This window comes from Piliocolobus tephrosceles, chromosome 19 (genome assembly GCF_002776525.5).
Source record: "Piliocolobus tephrosceles isolate RC106 chromosome 19, ASM277652v3, whole genome shotgun sequence".
NCBI lineage: Eukaryota > Metazoa > Chordata > Mammalia > Primates > Cercopithecidae > Piliocolobus > Piliocolobus tephrosceles.
In genome coordinates, this window is record NC_045452.1 from 41,720,682 (window position 1) to 41,740,553 (window position 19,872).

A 19,872-nucleotide genomic window follows, 5' to 3' on the forward strand; every position below is an offset into this window, starting at 1 on the left:
TTTAAAATACCTAGGATCCTAGGGTGTAGAAAAATTCTGATGTGTAGCTGGTAGAAGCATAAACTGTACTTTAAAAAGATATTTAAAAATAATGTATCGAAAGGCTTTAAAATGTACATATGCTTCACCTTAACAATTCCAACTTCTAGGAATTGAACCTAAGGCAATAAATAAAAAACAAACAAAAAAATCCCATAATAGTATTCACTTAAACATTGTTCATGAACTAATTAGCAAAAATGGGGAACCATTAAACATTAACTCATTCATAGAATACCAATTTGTCATTTAAAACAGTACTATAGAAGAATACTGATGCTGGAGAATGTTTAAAATTTAAAAGCAGACTAAAAAGTGAGTAAAGGCCGAGATGGTGACTCACACCTGTAATCCCAGCATTTGGGGAGGTTAAGGTACAAGAATCACTTAAGGCTGGTCTTCAGCAGTTCAAGACCCGCCTAGGGAACATAGCAAGACCATATCTCTACAAAGATAAAAATAAGTAAGTTAGCCAGGCGTGGTAGCACGGGCCTGTAGTCCTAGCTACTTGGGAGGCTGAGGTGGGGGGATAGCTTTAGTCCAGGAGTTCAAGGCTGCAGTGAGCCATGCTTATGCCACATTGCATTCCAGCTTAGGCAACACAAGACCCCATCTCTTAAAAAAAAATCTGCAAAGCAAATTTCAACACATTTTCATGAGTTATATTGTTAGTATCTGTTAAGTTTCATTGCTTTAGTTCTTCTTCAGAGCCTCCTGTTATTTGCATGTTGAAACTTCTTTGCCTGTCTTTAATAACTGTTGCTTTCTCTGGAGTGCTTCATTTTTCTTCATTTCTCCTTGGTTATTCATCTTTGTGGTTTTTTTTTTTTTTTTTTTTTTTTTTGAGATGGAGTCTCGCTCTATCGCCAAGGCTGGAGTGCAGTGGCACTATCTCAGCTCATTGCAAGCTCCACCTCCCGGGTTCACGCCATTCTCCTGCCTCAGTCTCCCGAGTGGCTGGGACTACAGGCAACCGCCGCCACCACTCCTGGCTTTTTTTTTTTTTTTTAAAGTAGAGAAGGGGTTTCACCGTATTAGCCAGGGTGGTCTCGATCTCCTGACCTTGTGATCCGCCCACTTCGGCCTCCAAAGTGCTGGGATTACAGGCGTGAGCCACCGCGCCTGGCCGGTTATTCATGTTAAACCGTTTTCTGAGAAATTTCATATTGTGTTTTTCACTCTGTTTAGGCTTCATTTTTTAAATTATCTTTTACTTCTCTTTCCTGAGTTATCACCACTTTTCTAATTTTTCTTATTCAGATTTACATTGTGCTTTAATATTTGTATAATTTTCTAAATTTCTCTGGGTTTATTTTAAAACAGGTTATAGTTTCATTTATTTTGTGGACATTTCTTTCTGGCATGCTTTCACTGTCTGCAGTAATGATATTCTGCTCCTTATGCTTTTCTCTTATAAAAACTCTGTGGGGAATTTGACTATGATCCCTGTCCGTTGCTCATTTTTATGTAAAATAAAAAACTTTGGGGAAACTGGAGTAGCTTTTCTGACTTCAATAAGAGTTCTCTTCCGTCTTCATGAAGGGTACCAAAATATAGACTCATGAATAAGATCTCCTGTGCTTTTATCTTCTCCCACTTTCATCTGACATTTTTTCCTTTGCCCTCATTGTCTCCATCTTGTTTAATGTGGATTCTATTCCCAGCAGTGTCTCCTTGGTGTAGGGCTTTGACTGGGAAGGAAGCTTAAACTGGTTAGTTTTGAGAGTTCACAGGGACCAGACGACTCTAACCCCCCTTCAGAACTTACTGTGTCCTTCAGGGAACTCAAAACTACCTCCAGTTCCAGCTGCTGTTCTCAAACATACTTTCCACAAGTCTCTCACTGCAGTGAGTCTCCTCTGTTGGTTACCTTGGGGTTCACCTATTCTCAGGCCCATCGGACACCCTCACGCCTCCTTCTGCACAAATGCTGATACCACACAGGTCTTGTTATTAGACATTCACTCTCACCTACTTACTTGTATGTGAGTCAGGGGGATACTGTTCACCTAGTCTTGCAGATGCTGAACGTGACGTTTTGGTTTTGCTGACCTAGTTACTCTGTCTCTATCTAAAGGAAAATGGGAAAATTTTAAAACTATGTTCTGTTGTCATCTTCCTAGAACTCAGACATTCTTTGAAGGTACACTTAGTAAGCATACCTAAAATCCAAAATCGTGAATATAAATGTATTTGCTTTTACCTGGGTCTTAAATAGACACTAAGGTAAAAAAATTCAATTTTACAATGTGGCTTACCTCAGGTTTCCCATCATTTTTTCTATAAATATCAAATGTTCTTTCATATGACACATACATAATGTAATCACTATTAATTGCTTCCACTTAAAAACATAAATAAAACTATGAAACATAAAAAGAAATAGAAAATAATAAGGAACTCTTAAAACCAATTGAAGAAATGTATTAAAGCAAGCATTAATATACTTATTTTTAGGCATTAAAAATGCCATTAGGATGGCAAAAATTATTCTTTTTGCATTTACTGAGCACTTCCTGTGTCCCAGAAATCCTGCCAGACAGTCACAGGGCACACAAAGAGGATAAGCCTTAACCCCCTGACCTTCAGGAACTATCGGACTAGCTGGGCATAAAACCGGTAAACAACATGTGCAAATGCCATAAAAGTATTAAACAAAAACCACTTGCCAGAAAGAAAGAATCTGAACTATTAGGAAAAGGGAAGTGGCTGTCTCTTTTTACTTTATGCATTTCTACAGCACTTATATCTCCTCCACCAAGGATACAATACTACTTTATTTGTTCCAAAATAAAGAGATTCTTCTTTTTGCCTGTTGAAGATTTATTTTAACTATAATACTCAATGCTGAGAAAAATAAATTAAGACACATTCTTGTAATGTACAGAGTGGTACATATTACCAAACAGCTTTCTGAAAAGTTGTATCAAGAGCCTGAAAGTTTTTCAAACACTATGACTCCTAGGAAACAATTATAAGAAAGTAATTTTACAGCCAAATATTATGCACAGATATTAGTGTTTTAAAAAACAACTTAATGCCTAAAAATAAGAGATACCTAACTTAACTAGGAAATAAGCATACTGTAAAATAAATATCTAAAGTAACTGATCTTCAAAAGCATTCTGAGTACCCTGGATTTGCTCCAAGTTCAAAGTAACAGCAGATCACTACCGTAAGCATTTGATGACGTAGAGAAACATTTATGATATGTTAGTCAATCCGAGTATAAAATGGATCTTACCCAACCACATCATCCTGAATATTCAAAATGATCTCAATTAATTTAAAAATGGCATTAAAAAAAAAAACTGGAAGGGAATGTGTCATACTGTAGAGGACACTAAAACTTGGGGTGTTTCCTTATACTTATCCATATATATTTATACATTTCAGAATTCTTTCAGTGATTTTGTATTATCTAACAAACAAGAAGTAAAAACATGAGCACAAAAGCAAATCCACTATCTTTTTAACTTACAAGAAAAATTAATTTATTGAACCAGTAAGAAAAAAATCAAACTGCTTAAGTTGAGACATGAGCTAGAGAAGGAGACACAGACAAAGAAGAAGATCAGACACACACGACCACGAGAACAATTCCAAGGGGAGGCAAACTGGCAACAGCTACCTAAGTATTACAATGTACATGCCCTTTCATTCTCCCAGTGTACCCTGCATATGATGGGATTTTAAAGGTTGGGGTTTTGTAATTTACAGATCTGATTTCTAACTCTTGTATAATGAATACATCCCATTTCTGTGATCACTGGAATCTAACTGTTCTGTAATGAACACACCACATTTCTGTGATCACTGGAAATATGAAAATTTTGTCCTACAAAATTCACATTTTAAAATGAGTTAAGAGAATCTAAAATTAAAACTCTGCCACAAATGGTTTTAAGTACTTAAATTCACATATATATGAGTATATATATATACAGTGTATGCATAAGAATTATGACAAAGACAATATGAACAAATCAGCACATTTAAAAATAATTTTCCATGTTTATTCATCCTCAGAAAGTGATAGTTCTGTATGCTTTGGAACTATTCCACATTTTAAAGTGACTAGTATATCACTATTGTTTAAAAAATTTTTAGTTGTTAAAGAAGTTCATTTCAACAAAACAAAGAATGGTAGTAACTTCTATTTCCAACACATTTTCCCAAATCATGTTCCACAAGATGTTAATAGGTATAAATCAAAAATAAAAGGAAAGGGAGGTCCCTTGATCAAATAAACTGAAGAAATGCTGGTTTACACAGGTTTCTTTATATCAAAGTCTTTATATTCATATACATGGTAATCTCTGAGGCAGTACTTTTTTCAAATCTCATCTCAGAAGTGATTCTATACCTTAAATAAACTGAATTTGGTTACTTGTGATTCAAAAGGGCAAAGAGTGGTTCCTAGGATCCCCAAATGATGTTGTGTTAGGGTAGAACGGTGTCACTCATTACTAAGAGAACTGTATGGGGCAGGAGGAGGGAATATGCAGGAGAAGCACCCAGGAAGCAGTTACCTGAGTGTGGAGCTCAGTAGAGAAGAATGGGATGCAGAGATTCTGGTAACCTCTGAATACAGGTAAAGCCATTACTGTCAATGTCATTACCCAGACAGTGCTCTCTATTTTCTCTCTGCATGCCTTGAATTCAATAGGTGAGTCTTAACACTTTATCAGAAACCTCCACTGCCTCATTTATTTGTTATCCATAAGTTAAGGGATCTTTTTAGGCAGAGCACCTATAATAGTACCTGGTACAAAGCAAATGCTGATGAAATAACTGTTTGTTAACAAATCATTTGTCCTTCCAAAAATCAAAAGGAAATCCAAATTTACCTCATTCATGTTCTAACTGTATTTTAGAACATGCAAAAAGATCCTCAAATTAAGTAAGTACAGGAACACCTATAGATACATGGACAAAATACATCAAAGTCTGACTTTGGCCTAGTGTTCAGTAAAACTATTTGTTCTCTCCCCCACCAGTTTTACTGAGTTATAACTGGAAAATAAAAATTGTACATATTTAAGGTACACATGATGTTTTGATACATATATACAAAATGAAATGATCACCACAATTAAGTCAATTAACATACTCATCACCTCACAGAGTTCCTCTGAAAACCTACTCTTAAGTGTTCACTTCTGAAAGGCCCATCAGCCAATGCCTACTTCAATGTCCTTTCCAGCATCCCTGAACCTGTGCCTCATCAAGGAAAAGGTGAGAATAAGTTACCACATCTAACCAACATAACAAAGCCAAGTACCATGAACAATGCTGGAGGGTAAAAACAAGGCATGGAGAAAGCAGACCACTTGCTTTCAAATGTGAGTAAGCATTCTCTACAAATAACTTTGGGTGAACATCTACTCATGAGTTTTAACATGTTGAAATTCTATCAGTCGAATAAATGTGTGCATAGTAATACAAGACCAAACTGCTACATTAATGATGATTCTGAAAGCTGTTAATTTTATGTTCAAAAACAATTATTAACTTTCAAATTGTTAGAAAGGGAATACACCAACAGCTAATATATTTATTCAACAGCTAGATCTTCTTTCCTGGGTTTTTTCCTTTGTAAGCCAATAAATGCTGATAATTTTTAAAGAATACAAGGCTGAATAAAAGACTAGATTTTATCATAAATCTAATCTGTAGAATTTCCTTGTGTTCTAGCATTCATAAAATTAATTAGATAACTATAAACTGTATTTACTCATTAGTTATTTCAATCCATTGAGGCCATAAGCCTTTCAAGAAAAAGAGCTATTTGGAAACGCTCCATGTCTTGTGAGGATAAACAGAAACTTTGCAACTCCAAAATTTCATGAGAGAAAATCTCCAAAATCAATAATATTCATAGATAAATCTATGAGATACCCCAAAAATACTTTGTTCCTCTACTGACCTCAGTCGAAAGTGAGCATCTACTTGGTATAGCCAATGTGCAGTATAGCGCCCAAGGAGCAATCCAGGAGCTGACAATGCTGAGAAATAGTTCCTGCACCAAAAGGTCAAACTTATAAAATCTGACAACACAAAAATGTGCATAAAATTCTAAAAATGTTTCTGTAAATATGCCTATTTGTTGTTCTATGATGGTGATATTCAACTTCAGCATCACGTTGCTTTTAACAATCAGCGAGCAACTCAGCCAGAATGTGTACCTGGCATACCTCTAATGTGTACAGGCAAACATACATGTGCAAGCCTGTGTGCATGCATGATAGATACGTAACGGAGGTGATTGCTCAATCACCTTTGACGTAAACAAGAATTAACATCAGTCTTAAAATGGTGACTTCCACATGAATGTAAAGTATTATATAATCTCTAATTTAATTTATAAATATATTCAAGCACATTTCTTCATATAAAATGGTACATCGAAACATTTTTTTAAAAGTCTTAAAATCATAAAATGATTATTTTTCCCCTAGATAAAACCCAGATCACCAAAAATAAAAACCAATCACAAAAACTACACCAATGATATAATTATGTATCTGTTAGATATCAATTCAAAATTTATATAATTATTTCTTTTCCAGTTAGCAATTACATTTTCAAACATTAGTTTATAAATATAATCAAATAAGACTATCTGACAGAGTTTCAAATGTAAGACACTTAGTTCAACAAAATGCCTTACAATATGCCTGATTTAAGAACATTTAAGTTCAAAAGTTAGTAACACTTTATACATTAGCTGCACTACATTTTCAGGAATTTGAACATAGCCACACATGGAATAGCCTCCAGCTTCCCATGTATAAGATCTCCTCAATTAATTACAGAGCAATCAAAAAATATTCTTTCAAAAATGCCTTCACACTGCTTCTTCTGTATAAAAATACAAATGACAAAAGGATAAGAGGGGGAGGGAGGGAAGGAAATGGGAGGCAGGGATATCAGGAACAAGGAAAAAATAAACAAAATCCCAGAGCATATCTTTTTAAGAAACCATACGTATGAGTATAATATCCTTAATTTAATTGTCAGTCTTTTTAATGATATCCTACTAACATCTACTCCCATAAAAGATTTGCCATATTCTAATAGAGTTCTGGGGGAGACATGCATTCAACCACAAAGGTAACTGTGTTATTTACATTATTAACAGAATTATTCTAATTCCCACCAAAATATTAGCTCTTGAAAAGCCTAAGTGCTAGCAATTACTATGCTGTATTTGTAATAACACCATTGTAAATCACTGATTATCAATCTGAGTTCAAAAGTAAGTTTAACAAATAGCCCAACTACCTTTGCATTTACTGATCTACAACTCCCCCCACTATTTATTTATCAGAACGCTCCCCCATTCAAAATATACCATCCACATTCTCTTAGCCACACTTTTACTGTATTTCAAAACTTGAGTCACCTGTATGCATCGTCTTCTTTCAAGTCTCATATCATCCTGATGGGGTGGGGGAAGGGAGGGAAGAGTCCAGCGGCAAAACTATAACACTGTGTGAAGAAAAACAGATTATGATAAGAGATAATGATGCAAGACAATCACCCCTAATTGAGGAATATATAACATAACTACAATCCCAAAACATACAAAACTACTTCAAATTTGCAAAATTCATTTTCTAACATTTAAACTTACTTAAAATCAATTTTCCTTAGTCTTCAATAATCAAAATCAACTATATATAAAATATATTCAATTGTCAGAGAAAAGAAAAACAGTTTCAAAATGTGCCTACTACCATGGAAAATTTCAGCTATTTTCCAGGTATCAAACCTGAACATTCCACTATTTATCTGGGGAAAAAAAACCCTACATTTGTAATTTTCATCAGCTCACAAATCAAGATAAATGTGAATTCACTTTCATAGGAGTTTACTATTAAGGCCGAGGTAATCAAAGTTACTTCATGGGAAAGACAACATGTCAATCTATCAACGTTATTTGTAAATTAAATTCTGAGACACTTCTCATAACTGCTCCCCTAAGTCCACAAGCCCTCTTGCTCTCCAAGCGGTTTCTCTTATTTCATTTTAATTCTTTTACAGTACTTCCTACTTATTGCTTCTGTTGATAACTCATGGTTGACCAGAAAAATTCATAACGACTTACAGGAAAATGAAAGTAATCTCAGTGTTGTCAACTGATATCAGCGGAAGAGGTAAAGACAAGTACAGGTTAAAATCTAACTTACAAAGGAGTTGAGTGAAAAATTTATGTTTTGATACTATGGAATTAATTCAGGGAATATTCTAAATAGAACAAGCTCCTATGCCAGCCTCACGAAAACTACTGACTCCAAGAGATGTTCCTGGTCAAGAGAACTGGGGCCACTGCAGAAGAAATACCAAAACTTTCTTCAACTCTACATCCTCCAGACAAATTCTAAAATAAGCGGTTTTCCTTTGTTAGCACTCTCTCGATTCCCAATGCCTCCAATTCCTAAATTTCACATGACGTCATCCAAATCATCCTGCTTAATAATCCTTTTCCCTAAGTTGTTTTACACTCCTAAATTACTATACAAAGCTCCTATTGCCTCAGTATAGTTCATTTCAGGTAAGCAAAAGAAAGAAACCAACTGGACTAAAATAATTCACACTAAGATTTGCAATTTCCAACAACCATTATAGTCTGCCCAAATAAATCTCTTATTGGTAGAATTCCAAGTGGTCATAATATAGATTTGAGTCTATACTTATTGCCTCAAAATATTTCTGCTTTTCATTTATTTCTTCTTATACATTTGAACTCCCAGGTTCTTTAAAAGCTCCAACTTTGCACTCCAAATAGCAGCAATACTAAACACTTCACTGGAAAAGAACCTCAGAGACAATGTGAGTTATTTTTAAATTAGGAATTGTATCTGAAATCTTTACCTGTATTCCAGATTCTATTCCTGAAGAACTACCATTCCAATTCAAATGCCTGTTACGGTATCACATTAAACACTAGACCTACAACCAGCTGATAGCATACTGTGGGGGTGTATGACTAGATGGACGAATGAACACTAGACTGCTGCATCAGAATAGTTTTATTTGTAAAAACAATAATTGAATCAAGATTATCTTTACTCAAAGGACATCATTTTCTAATAATTTTTCCCCTAAAATGGTCAGTCTTTAAAATTAAGACATGAACTATGGGGAAAGAAAATATAAATTCAGTCTCTAGTTATGAACTATATAACCAAATCCTTTAGGCTCAACATCATATTCTTCACCTAGAAAATGTTACAACGCTACTCACAGCTCGCCAATTTCGATAGAAGTAGGTATCACTGGCACAAAAGTTCTTTATAAGAAAGTAGAATCAATTAAGGTATCAGTATTCTTTATGAAAAATTGTTAGAGATTAGATTATTTCATTACTACTTTAAAAATCTAAAGGTAAGAAATACACATCAAAATTTGACACCTTTTTGAAACATTATCCATTAATCTTTACTCATTTGAAAGGCCATGTAAAGTATCTCTCTGAGTTACAGAATGAATGTGCTGCTGACTTATATAGCAACCAAACCATCATATGCTAAGTAACAATAAACTCCAGAAATCTTGACCTTGGATTACTTTAAATAAGGACTCTAGTGATTATTCCATATATCCTTCCTTCAGGCTAGTCACTTTTCAAAAACAAAAATGTTAATTTGAGGTCAGAGTTTTTATAATTCCACATACCAAATGTGCTTTGCAGATAAGCTACAGATATGATTTTCTTCCTAAAGAAGCTTAAAAATCTAGACAGCCATATTTTCATTTCTTTTTTTTTTTTTTTTTTTTTTTTTTTGAGGAAAATACAGAGTATATTTTTCATCATTTCCCCCACAAATGGAGCCATTCACAAACTATGGAGTAACAATCAAATGCTAGTGACAAACATCTCTCTTTACCACAGGAACCTCTCATGATTCTCAAATCTTTTACAGTACGTTCCAGCTCAGTTTGCCAAAGGCAATGTGATGGTCTACGAACAATCCAGAAAATGAGCTTACATGCATTTTAGAAGTTAAACTTACAAACCACTTTTTTAGTTGTCTTAAAATCACTGCATAAAATTAATCTACAGCATATCTTCAGGGACAGGACAATTTCCACAGGCTGTTAAACATGTGGTATACTCAGGTAGGTACTGAGCTTAGTCTCTTGGTGTTTGTATCCCACAGATGGTGGGGGGGCGGGGGGGAATGAAGCCACCTAATTAAAAGTACTGATACACTAAGATTGGTAATAAATAAAATAAAAAATACAAAGTCGAGTGCAGTGCCTAACGCCTGTTATCCCAGCACTTTGGGAGGCCAAGGTGGGCGTATCAACTAAAGTCGGGAGTTCGAGACCAGCCTGATCAACATGGAGAAATCCCATCTCTACTAAAAATACAAAAAAAAAAAAATTAGCTGGGCGCCCTGTAATCCCAGCTACTTGGGGGGGGTGGGGGGGCGGCCTGAGGCAGCAGAATCGCTTGAACTCAGGAGGCAGAGGTTGCAGTGAACGGAGATCACGCCATTGCACTCCAGCCTGGGCAACAAGAGAGAAATCTGTCTCAAAAACAATAAACAAAAAAACACTAATCAACAGAGATCCAGAATGTAAGACTGGGACTGAAATGAATGCATCAGCATGACAGGCAAGTTCAGATTAACCCAGGAGCTAAAACACTAAACGGCAGGTGCAATATGTTCTCCAATGTGACAATGTTTTGTAATGACACCAAACTAAAAATTATATCTAATTTCAAAATAACTAAAGTAGTAGGAAGTATTACAAGTAGCAAATGAAAAAAAAAAATCAGTATGATACAAGGAGCTTCAAAAGTACTAGTTAAGTACTATCTCACTTCTTAAGCTGGGAGAAAATACCAAGTTGTTTTTTATTACTTCATTTTACCTGTTACACAAATTCTCACATATTTCACAATTTAAAAAATTTAGCCCATATGAGAAGATAAAATACAGTGCACACTGGGATCTAAAAAGATAGCTCAGAAGATGCCCATTAAAAATAAGCAACCACAAAAAAGCTACAAAATAGAAATCAAGAAAAACTAGATCTAAAATTAGATTCCATAAATTAAACTTATGTCATTATCTAAAATTTATACACTGTTAACTAACATTCCCTTATAAACTTTTGCTCATTTACAATAACAAATTAAAGAAGTGGCAGAAGAAAGTACTTTTCCCATACAGTAATTTTAGAAATAATTTTCTAGAATTATAATAGCCAAAGGAGTCAAAGGGAAAATAAAAGTATCATGGTTTTGATGCCTAACACACAAGCAAAAAAAAAAATCTCTTATTTCCAATAAGATGATCAAGTGGCATTACAGAGAAAAAGCAATTATATAGGAGGATTTCAAGTGAAATCCTAAAAACCCAGAACATTTATCACTCCCTTCAAAACCCTAGAAAACACAGTCGTTTAAAAAAAAAAAAAAAAAGGCCAAAATACAGAAGACTTTATAAACAATATAATATCGCACCAAAATGATCAGTAAGACTATAGGGAAATGAATATTTGTGGAACACTTACTATCTATGCGCCAACCACTCAGCTGAGGCATTTTATAGACGTTGACACATTTGACCTTCTAACAGCCCTACAAGTAGGTAGTGTTACTTCCATTTCACCAACAGGGAAAGCAAGGGTCAGAAAGATTAATTGGCCTAAGGTCACAGTTTGTGAACTCTGGTCCCACATTAAAGTTCACTATGCCAAGATGCCACTCATTAAGGATCACTGAAATAGTTATGAGAAAATACAGAGATGCAAGAACCCACATGTGTCTAAGTCTGATTTTAGCCCCTTATATGCACTACTCTGCATCGACCACCCTAAACATGAAAAAACAAGAGAGCTCATTAGCTATAATTACTTGAAAAAGGCATTTAATTTAGAACAGAATACTAAATTTCCCCAAAAGTTCATCTAGTAGAAAAATTTTGATTCCAGCATATAACAGATTGCTATATTTTCCCTTTATTGAAAAAATTTTAGGCCAGGCAGAGCAGCTTATGCCTGTTAATCCCAGAACTTTGGGAGGCAGAGGCAGGTAGATCGCTTGAGCCCAGGAGTTCAGGACCAGCCTGGCAACATGGCAAAACCCCATCTCTATCCCCAAAAATAAAAAACCTGGTTGGGTGTGGTGGTGCAGCCTGCAGTCCCAGCTAATAGGGAAGCTAACGTGATTCCAGGAAGTCAAGGCTGCAGGAAGTCAAGGCTGCAGGGAGCCCTGATCATGTCACTGCACTCCAGCCTGGGCAACAGAGTGAGATCCTGTATATATGGAGACAAACTGAAAAGAAGGTAAAAACCAATAGCAGATGATTCCATTTTGCACTAAAACCTTGGTCAAGGTCAAAGAACATGTGGAATTATAAACATGGGTGCTGGATTATACTACTCCAATGGCATTTTGGAAGTGGAATAGCTGAAATTTGTGTTGAAGAGGCTAGAAGCATGTGCTTTCTCATGCAATTATGTGAAAAGAACTAGGGAGAAGGTTTAAGAACTAAAAGCTGAGCAGATTAAATGAGTTTTGCCCCAAATTTTGGCTATCTCAACTACCAACTCGGTATCTCTGGGACTACATCTGGGCCTGAAAGACAAAATCAAGCACTGAGTATTTGGACATACCAACAAATAGAATAAAACAGGAAGGAAATGCATCATATGCACATTACCTGCAACAATACATAATGCACCGACACATCATTTTTAAAACTGAAGGGGAGAAACAAAAGTTTCTGGGGGTAAGTTATCACCAGTAAGTGTAAACAGTACAGGTACCCTGTTACTAATTCAAAATATGTAAACTACCACTGATACTATGTTTTGCTTGCTGTCCTCTGTCTTCCTTTAGAATGTGAAAACATTTACAATGATCTGCACAGGTCTGTATGACCTTCAAGTCTATCAACTGTTCATCTATTCTCTTGTGTTCTGAGTTCCTCAAAAATGAATTATCAGACCACAGGGCTTTTCGGGAACCTAACTCCCACTACTAGAAAGTGACTGATCTATCAAGTAGACACTAGAAAGTACCCCTATCACATGCAGACTTAAGTTCGAAAGGCTCATTTCTAAGACAGTTGGTTAAAAGTCTACATTAAGAACTACTTTAGTATGTAGCATGTAGAGTTAAGCCAATTTTTATAAGGCGGGCTTGTTCCAGGCCCAGAAGACCTCAGGGAACTGAGCTCGAAAGTCCCAGTTACGTCTCACTGCATGAGATGACTTACCTTTAATACGCACTGGTATAAATATTCTACTTTAAACCACTAAACTCCATAATTACAAAAAGTAAGTACCACTATCATTCCCATTGTCCAGGTGAGAAAACTAAGGCACAGAGAGGCAAAGTGAAACGATCTCAAGTCACACACGACTAATGGTAGAGACATACTCAAATCCAAGCAAACTGACTACTAAGCCACTGCTTTTGGTCACATCAAACTGAATCTACCATTTCCCCTGCTCAAAAAGGGAGGAAAGAGCAGGGAAAAAATCCACTTCTCCTTTCTGTATTATCAGTCTTGGTTAATGAGAGTCTCCATCAGCCCAATCTCCCAAGGGCAAAAACCATAATACCTTTGCACCAACCTAATAAAATTTCACCACCCAAAATTTGGTGTTGGAATCTGTGCTCTTTAAAATATATATGTGTATATCTTTATTTATCAACAACTTATATTTGCATCATCATTTTACCAGGTGCACAGTACTCCATTGCAAAGACGTAAACTCATTTTAAGCAAACACCTATTGGGGGTATGTGGCTTGTTTCTAATTTTCACTAGCATGAATTTTAATCTTGGAGTCTGCTTCTTCCCCTCTGCTAACAGGAACTAAGAGCAAAGTGGTATGAAGAAAACACCAAGAGCCATGAAGACAAGTCCTTTAACTGATACGCTTGCTTAAGGATGTTCTTTTATGTCACCTACACAACATGTACTCAAACTTTATATTATTATTATTCCAATCAATTCTAGATCTTAAGAGGAACTTAAAAGAGGTGGCCCAATGACCCTCTAGGTGCTCTGGGAATCAAAGCTGAGATACAGTGCTTAGTACTATCTATTGTAACGTTTCCCTCACTGACCCGAACATCTAGGGTAATCTCATTTATGTATTCTCTAACAAAGCAGTATCTATCAGACAGAAGACATTTAGAAAAAAATGCTGAATGAATCAGCAGCCTGCAAGCCCTTCTCATAACTAGCTTATAAGAAATGCACTAGAAAACTGCCTTGCTCTCTCTCCTTTCCAACAGCACCAACTTTTCTATACAGGATGTTCTACAATACAATATACACACACACATATAATTTACATATAAAATGTTAATATATAATTGATTTGCATGAGTGCACGCATACATATACTTAGTTGGTTATATGTACTTTTATACGTATGTAATTATATATCATTTTACAAACCATTGCTTTTAAATTATCCTTGCATCCCAGAAACACAGAAAAATAACAAGGCCCAGAAATAATCAAAAACACACACTGTCATGAATAGCTTACATTTTCTTACAATGAGTCTATTACTAAAAGTAGTAAAGTGAGTTCAGTTTTACTTACTTTCCCTCCCACACTTTTGTGGAGTTAACAGAGAAATGCTACCCCCAAATTTTTTAAACGTATGTTCTTGTATTTCACAACACTAGCTATCCTCCAAATAATCCATGTCTCTTTCACCTTTAGCCTTAACCTCAGATGTAACCTCTGGTTCTATTCCCTGGCCCCTTCACTCATTTCTATTTTTTTTTTTTTTTGAGACGGAGTCTCGCTCTGTCGCCCAGGCTGGAGTGCAGTGACCGGATCCCAGCTCACTGCAAGCTCCGCCTCCCGGGTTTACGCCATTCCCCTGCCTCAGCCTCCCGAGTAGCTGGGACCACAGGCGCCCGCCACCACGCCCGGCTAATTTTTTGTATGTTTTTTCGTAGAGACGGGATTTCACCGTGTTAGCCAGGATGGTCTCGATCTCCTGACCTTGTGATCCGCCCGTCTCGGCCTCCCAAAGTGCTGGGATTACAGACTTGAGCCACCGCGCCTGGCCCACTCATTTCTTTATACATCGTACCCTGCAAAACAAGTATTTTCAAAGGTTTACTCCAAACTAATACTTCAAACTCTCTTCTCTGCTCAAACTTCTCACTCAATATCCAGTCTAACAAGCTGCTGGGTGGCTGCCTACAGTGCCACATCCCTGCCTCCATTCTCTGTGCCTACAAGTCCTCATCACCTTCCTGCACCACGTGTTACCCGCTTCAACTTCCATCTCTATTCCTGCACCACCATTCTTTCAGTAATTTCATTAGAAGCTGCTGACTTTATCTACTCTAAATGGTCCTACTAAATATTACCCATTTTCAAAGTGCCTCATGACTTTCCATTCCTCTCCATACTCACTTTAGTTACTTGAACCAAGTCCTTAATTCACCTTGAGTATTACAAATGCCTCCTAGAATTAAGTATCTCCTAGGCCTGACGGTTATGTCAGAAACTCTAGGGCAGGTTCCCTAAACTACATCAGACTCTACTTCCAAAAATCCTGATTCAGGAAGCCTGGACAAGAACCTAAGAATATGTGTTTTGTTTTAACAAGATGTTACAGATGAATCCTGGACCCAGCCAAGTTTGGGAAATACTGTGCTTAAAAAGCCCTATCCCCTGCCCTAATTTATTTTGCATAAAACTACTACACATACTTTTCTGAGACACAGAACTTTCAACCCAGATTTAACCCCTCTATCATTCAGAAACATATGACCTTATTCCTCTGAACTCACAGTTCTGTGACATTCCATAAAACGCATTTAAGCCCCTTCTGCATTAGTGTTTATTTCTTCAACCTAAAATTTGCCCCTTCTTGCCTATTCATCTTCACGATCACCTCAATTTGCCTTCATCCAGTTTAAAGTCACCCCAGCCTCTCCTCTTAACTTCCATTTATCTCCTGCTACATTATGTTAATTATTTACATTATATACTCACTCCAGTGGTATTATCTACTACTTGGTGAAAAGTACCACTAGATCTCGTATTTCTGTATCGCAGTACATGTTCAATAAACAGACAGGCACAGCGGAATACAACAATGAAAATATTGCTTCATGTAGAAAAAGTGGACTGTAAAGCAATACGCAGATAACATGATTGTAATTGTTTTTCAAAAAGAGAAAAGTAGTTATCTGCAGGGAAAAACTGGTGGATTATACACAAAATGTAAATAGTAGTTATCTCAGAAGAGAAAAACTGCAAGGAATTCTCATTCTTATCTGTATTCTCTAAATTTTCTAAAATGAATGTGTATTTTGTGATGAAATGAAAATCTTAAACCTAGAATCTTAAACTTTAAAACTGTTACCCTGGAATTTTCTCAACCAATAGACATTCTATAAAAATGACTGGCACACTACCTACCATGTCAGTAGTCACATTGTCACAATCCTAATACATATGACATTTGTTAATGTCAACATTTCTACACCTAAATACTTCAAATTCCATTGGCCTCACTAAACTGAATATACAATTTCTGGGACCTCATTCACAGACTTGCCAAATCAATTCTACATGAGCATGCTATTACTCTACCTGTATGATAGGTGGGGTTTTCTTTGTTTTCTTGCTTTGGTTTGTCCTTTCAGTCAAAACTACAAACCTTCATGTAGTATAACTGTCATATTTTTCTCTTTGGGGGGGGGCAGGAGGGGAGACAGGGTCTCACTATGTCACTCAGGCTGGAGTGCAATGGTGTGATCTCAGCTCACTGCAACCTCCGCCTCCCAGGTTCAAGCGATTCTCCTGCCTCAACCTCCTGAATAGCTGGGATTGTAGGTACACACCACCACGCCCGGCTAACTTTTTGGGTTTTTAGTAGAGACAGGGTTTCACCATGTTGGCCAGCTGGTCTCAAACTCCTGACCTTGTGATCCACCCACATTGGCCTCCCAAAATGCTGGGATTACAGGTGTGAGCCACCACGCCCGGTCCTTTTTTTTTTTTTTTAAAGACAGAATCTCATTCTGTCGCCCATGCTAGAGTGCAGTGGCACAATCTCAGCTTGCTAAAACCTCCGCCTCCCAGGCTCAAGCAATTCTCATGCCTAGGCATCCCTAGTAGCTGGGATTACAGGTGGGTGCCACCACACCCAGATAATTTTTTCTATTTTTAGTAGAGACAGAGTTTCACTGTGATAGCCAGGTTGATCCCAAACTCTTGTCCTCAAGTGATCGGCCCACCGTGGCCTCCCAGAGTGCTGAGATTACAGGCTTGAGCCACAGTGCCCAGCCAACTGTCTTCTATTTTCTGTGTAAGTCCAGGAGATATGCAATAGGTGAGAAAACTGGAATTAACATCAAAATAAGCCGAGCATGGTGGCACTTACCTGTAATCCTGGCTACTGGGGAGGCTGAGGTGGGAAGACTGCTTAAGCCCAGGAATCTGAGGCTGTAGTGACCACCTATGATCGTGCCACTGCACTTCAGCCTAGGTGACAAAGTGAAACTGTCTCTAAATAAATAAATCTTGGGAATAAAGTTCTAGAAATACCTGTAAAACACCATTTTAACCCCTCCTCTACTTATGCAGAATAAAATCCTAAATACAGTGAAAATTTACCCATTTCAAAGAATTGTCATGATAAACCATTTCAATAGCTTCCAATCCCTAGTCATAAATTATCTCCTAAATTCCTTTATACCAACTTAAGTTCACACTGTTTTTGCTACATTCTGAAGAACCAGAAAATACCTACACACAGCCTACAAAACACTCTTCATATGCACAAAGACTTATTCCTCAGCTGCTTCTCCAACCGAACAGCAAGACTTTCCATCTCTCTTCTCAAATCTTGCTAACAAACCTCAGTACGTTTTTCCTGCTCAAATCTCATGCTTTCTCAATTTATGATCTCCACAGCTGTACACAGTCTAAGCATGAGTCCTGGCAAATGCGGTTGTCCCTATAGCCTTCAAAATAGTCTTTATGTCTGTAGCACAGATTCATTTTCCTTTTGTAAGCCATTTTGCTTCATGTTCAATCTCTACTTTAAGAAATCCACCTCATAACAGAAAATACAAAATATATATACAAAAGTTTATCATTGAAAACTGAATGTTATAAATAAAAAATGCTCAACACAAAGGTAACACAGATACGATGCTCTGTTTTTTCTTGATCACTTGAATTCTTCTGAAAGCTTCACTACATGAGGGGGAAGTTATACCATTATATTAGAACGAACTCAAAGCCTTTCCCAAAGCAGTTTTAGAAAAGTAAAATAAATACATAGAAAATACTCGAAGAAAGCATTTAAGATTATTCATAATGAATGTCTGTGGCTAATAAAATTCTAATCACTAATTTTTTATACTTCTCAGTGTATTGCAATTTTTATAAATATATACATCTTTTCTGAGGGAAAAAAATGGTCCAAGAAATTCAGCTTCCATCTTAACATTAAAAAGTCCCTTCATCATGAACTCTAACTAGGGGCCACAATAAGTAACCACTAAGTACTTCCAATTTTTTAAACTGCAACAAAGGTAAAAAGTTCATGACAATGGACAAATATATTTGTTTTTTAAATCAGTTAATATCCTGCTAGCCATCACCACCCAAAAATAAGACCCAAAAAAGTTCTTGGTGCTGCTTAATCTGGCATTCAGGCCCTAAGGCACCAGTGATGCTCCAGAGCCAGCCTGCCCCAGCTGAACTCCTGGCTCCATGACTTACTGCACCAACAGAATTGTATTATCAAAGATGTGGCACCTGTAAACCATTTAAAAACACCGCACACAGTAAGTGATCAGTACACAGCTGCTTCTTTTTACTGTTATATTTTAAATTACTATTACCTCCACCTTTTCATTCTATCTCCTAGTACACATCTACACTCCAGCCACAATGAACAAAGTCCCACTATCCAAATACCACTCTTTTGCTAAGGCTACTCCATGGGTCTTCTTTATCCACCTCTGCCTGTAAATGCCACATCCAAACTCAATGCCAGTGCTGTCGCCCCCAGAAAGTTTCCCACCACACAGACATTACCCTGGCACAGTAGTATTTATGCCACCATTGCCACCGTAACCCCATTCTGCCCTGAACTGCAGGTAACTGCATGCATGTCAGCCTCTAGCCCTGGAAGTGGAAAAAGCCCTGTTCACCTCACCCTCCAGACGGCTAATAGTCTCAACTACAGCTGACTATCAATACAGGAGTAAAAGAAAATCATAACCATCAAACCAATTCATCTCCTAAAACATCTACTTTGGGTTGCTTTACTGAAACAAATATGAGTTAAAATTTGTAAATATTGAAGATGAGATAAGTAAGCAGAGTTAAGTGATACTTGCAACCTAATAGTGGAACAAATGAGTTTGCTGTGGTTTAGCTCTATAACTCAATCCAATGCAAAGGGCACAAAAACTAGTACTTCTGCTATAGACAATGATTGTTCTATGTGCTAAAAAAATTTTATATAATTATCAACTCTATAGTTTAATCAGATAAATCTTGGGAATTACTCTGGTTTATTTCCTTTTAAATACTAAGGCTCTTTTCTAAAAGGAGTATTTTTTAATGTGGCATTACTTACACTAAAAGCGTTAGAGAATCTGATGGGCAAAACACTGAGAACTGCTGAAGCCAAGAGACTAGGGACATGAGAGCTCATTATAGTATTCTCTCCACTTCTGTGTATGTTTGAAGTTTCTTGCAATTGAAAGTTTTTCGAAAAATTAAAGCAGGAGTATGTGAGAAAAGTGTCAGAAGTACAGTCATCTTCAAACTACAAAATAAGTGAGCTACTGGA

At 36.7% G+C, this 19,872-nt stretch overlaps 1 protein-coding gene across 6 annotated transcripts in view; it reads right to left on the reverse strand.

Moving 5' to 3' along the window:
* The window catches only part of DYRK1A (dual specificity tyrosine phosphorylation regulated kinase 1A), a 151,785-nt gene that overhangs the window by 88,077 nt on the left and 43,836 nt on the right, over nucleotides 1-19,872 (reverse strand). For 3 of the 6 annotated variants that reach the window (XM_023191519.3, XM_023191505.1, XM_023191511.2), the window contains exon 2: nucleotides 7,448-7,533. The exons of 2 other annotated variants lie outside the window; for them this stretch is intronic. In XM_023191519.3, coding sequence (XP_023047287.1) covers nucleotides 7,448-7,457 — 10 coding nt within the window. In that variant the 5' untranslated portion in view covers nucleotides 7,458-7,533. Of the gene's footprint in view, nucleotides 1-5,968; nucleotides 6,062-7,447; nucleotides 7,534-19,872 lie in introns of all 6 variants that reach the window. One more of the 6 variants, XM_023191538.1, reaches the window with a different exon arrangement.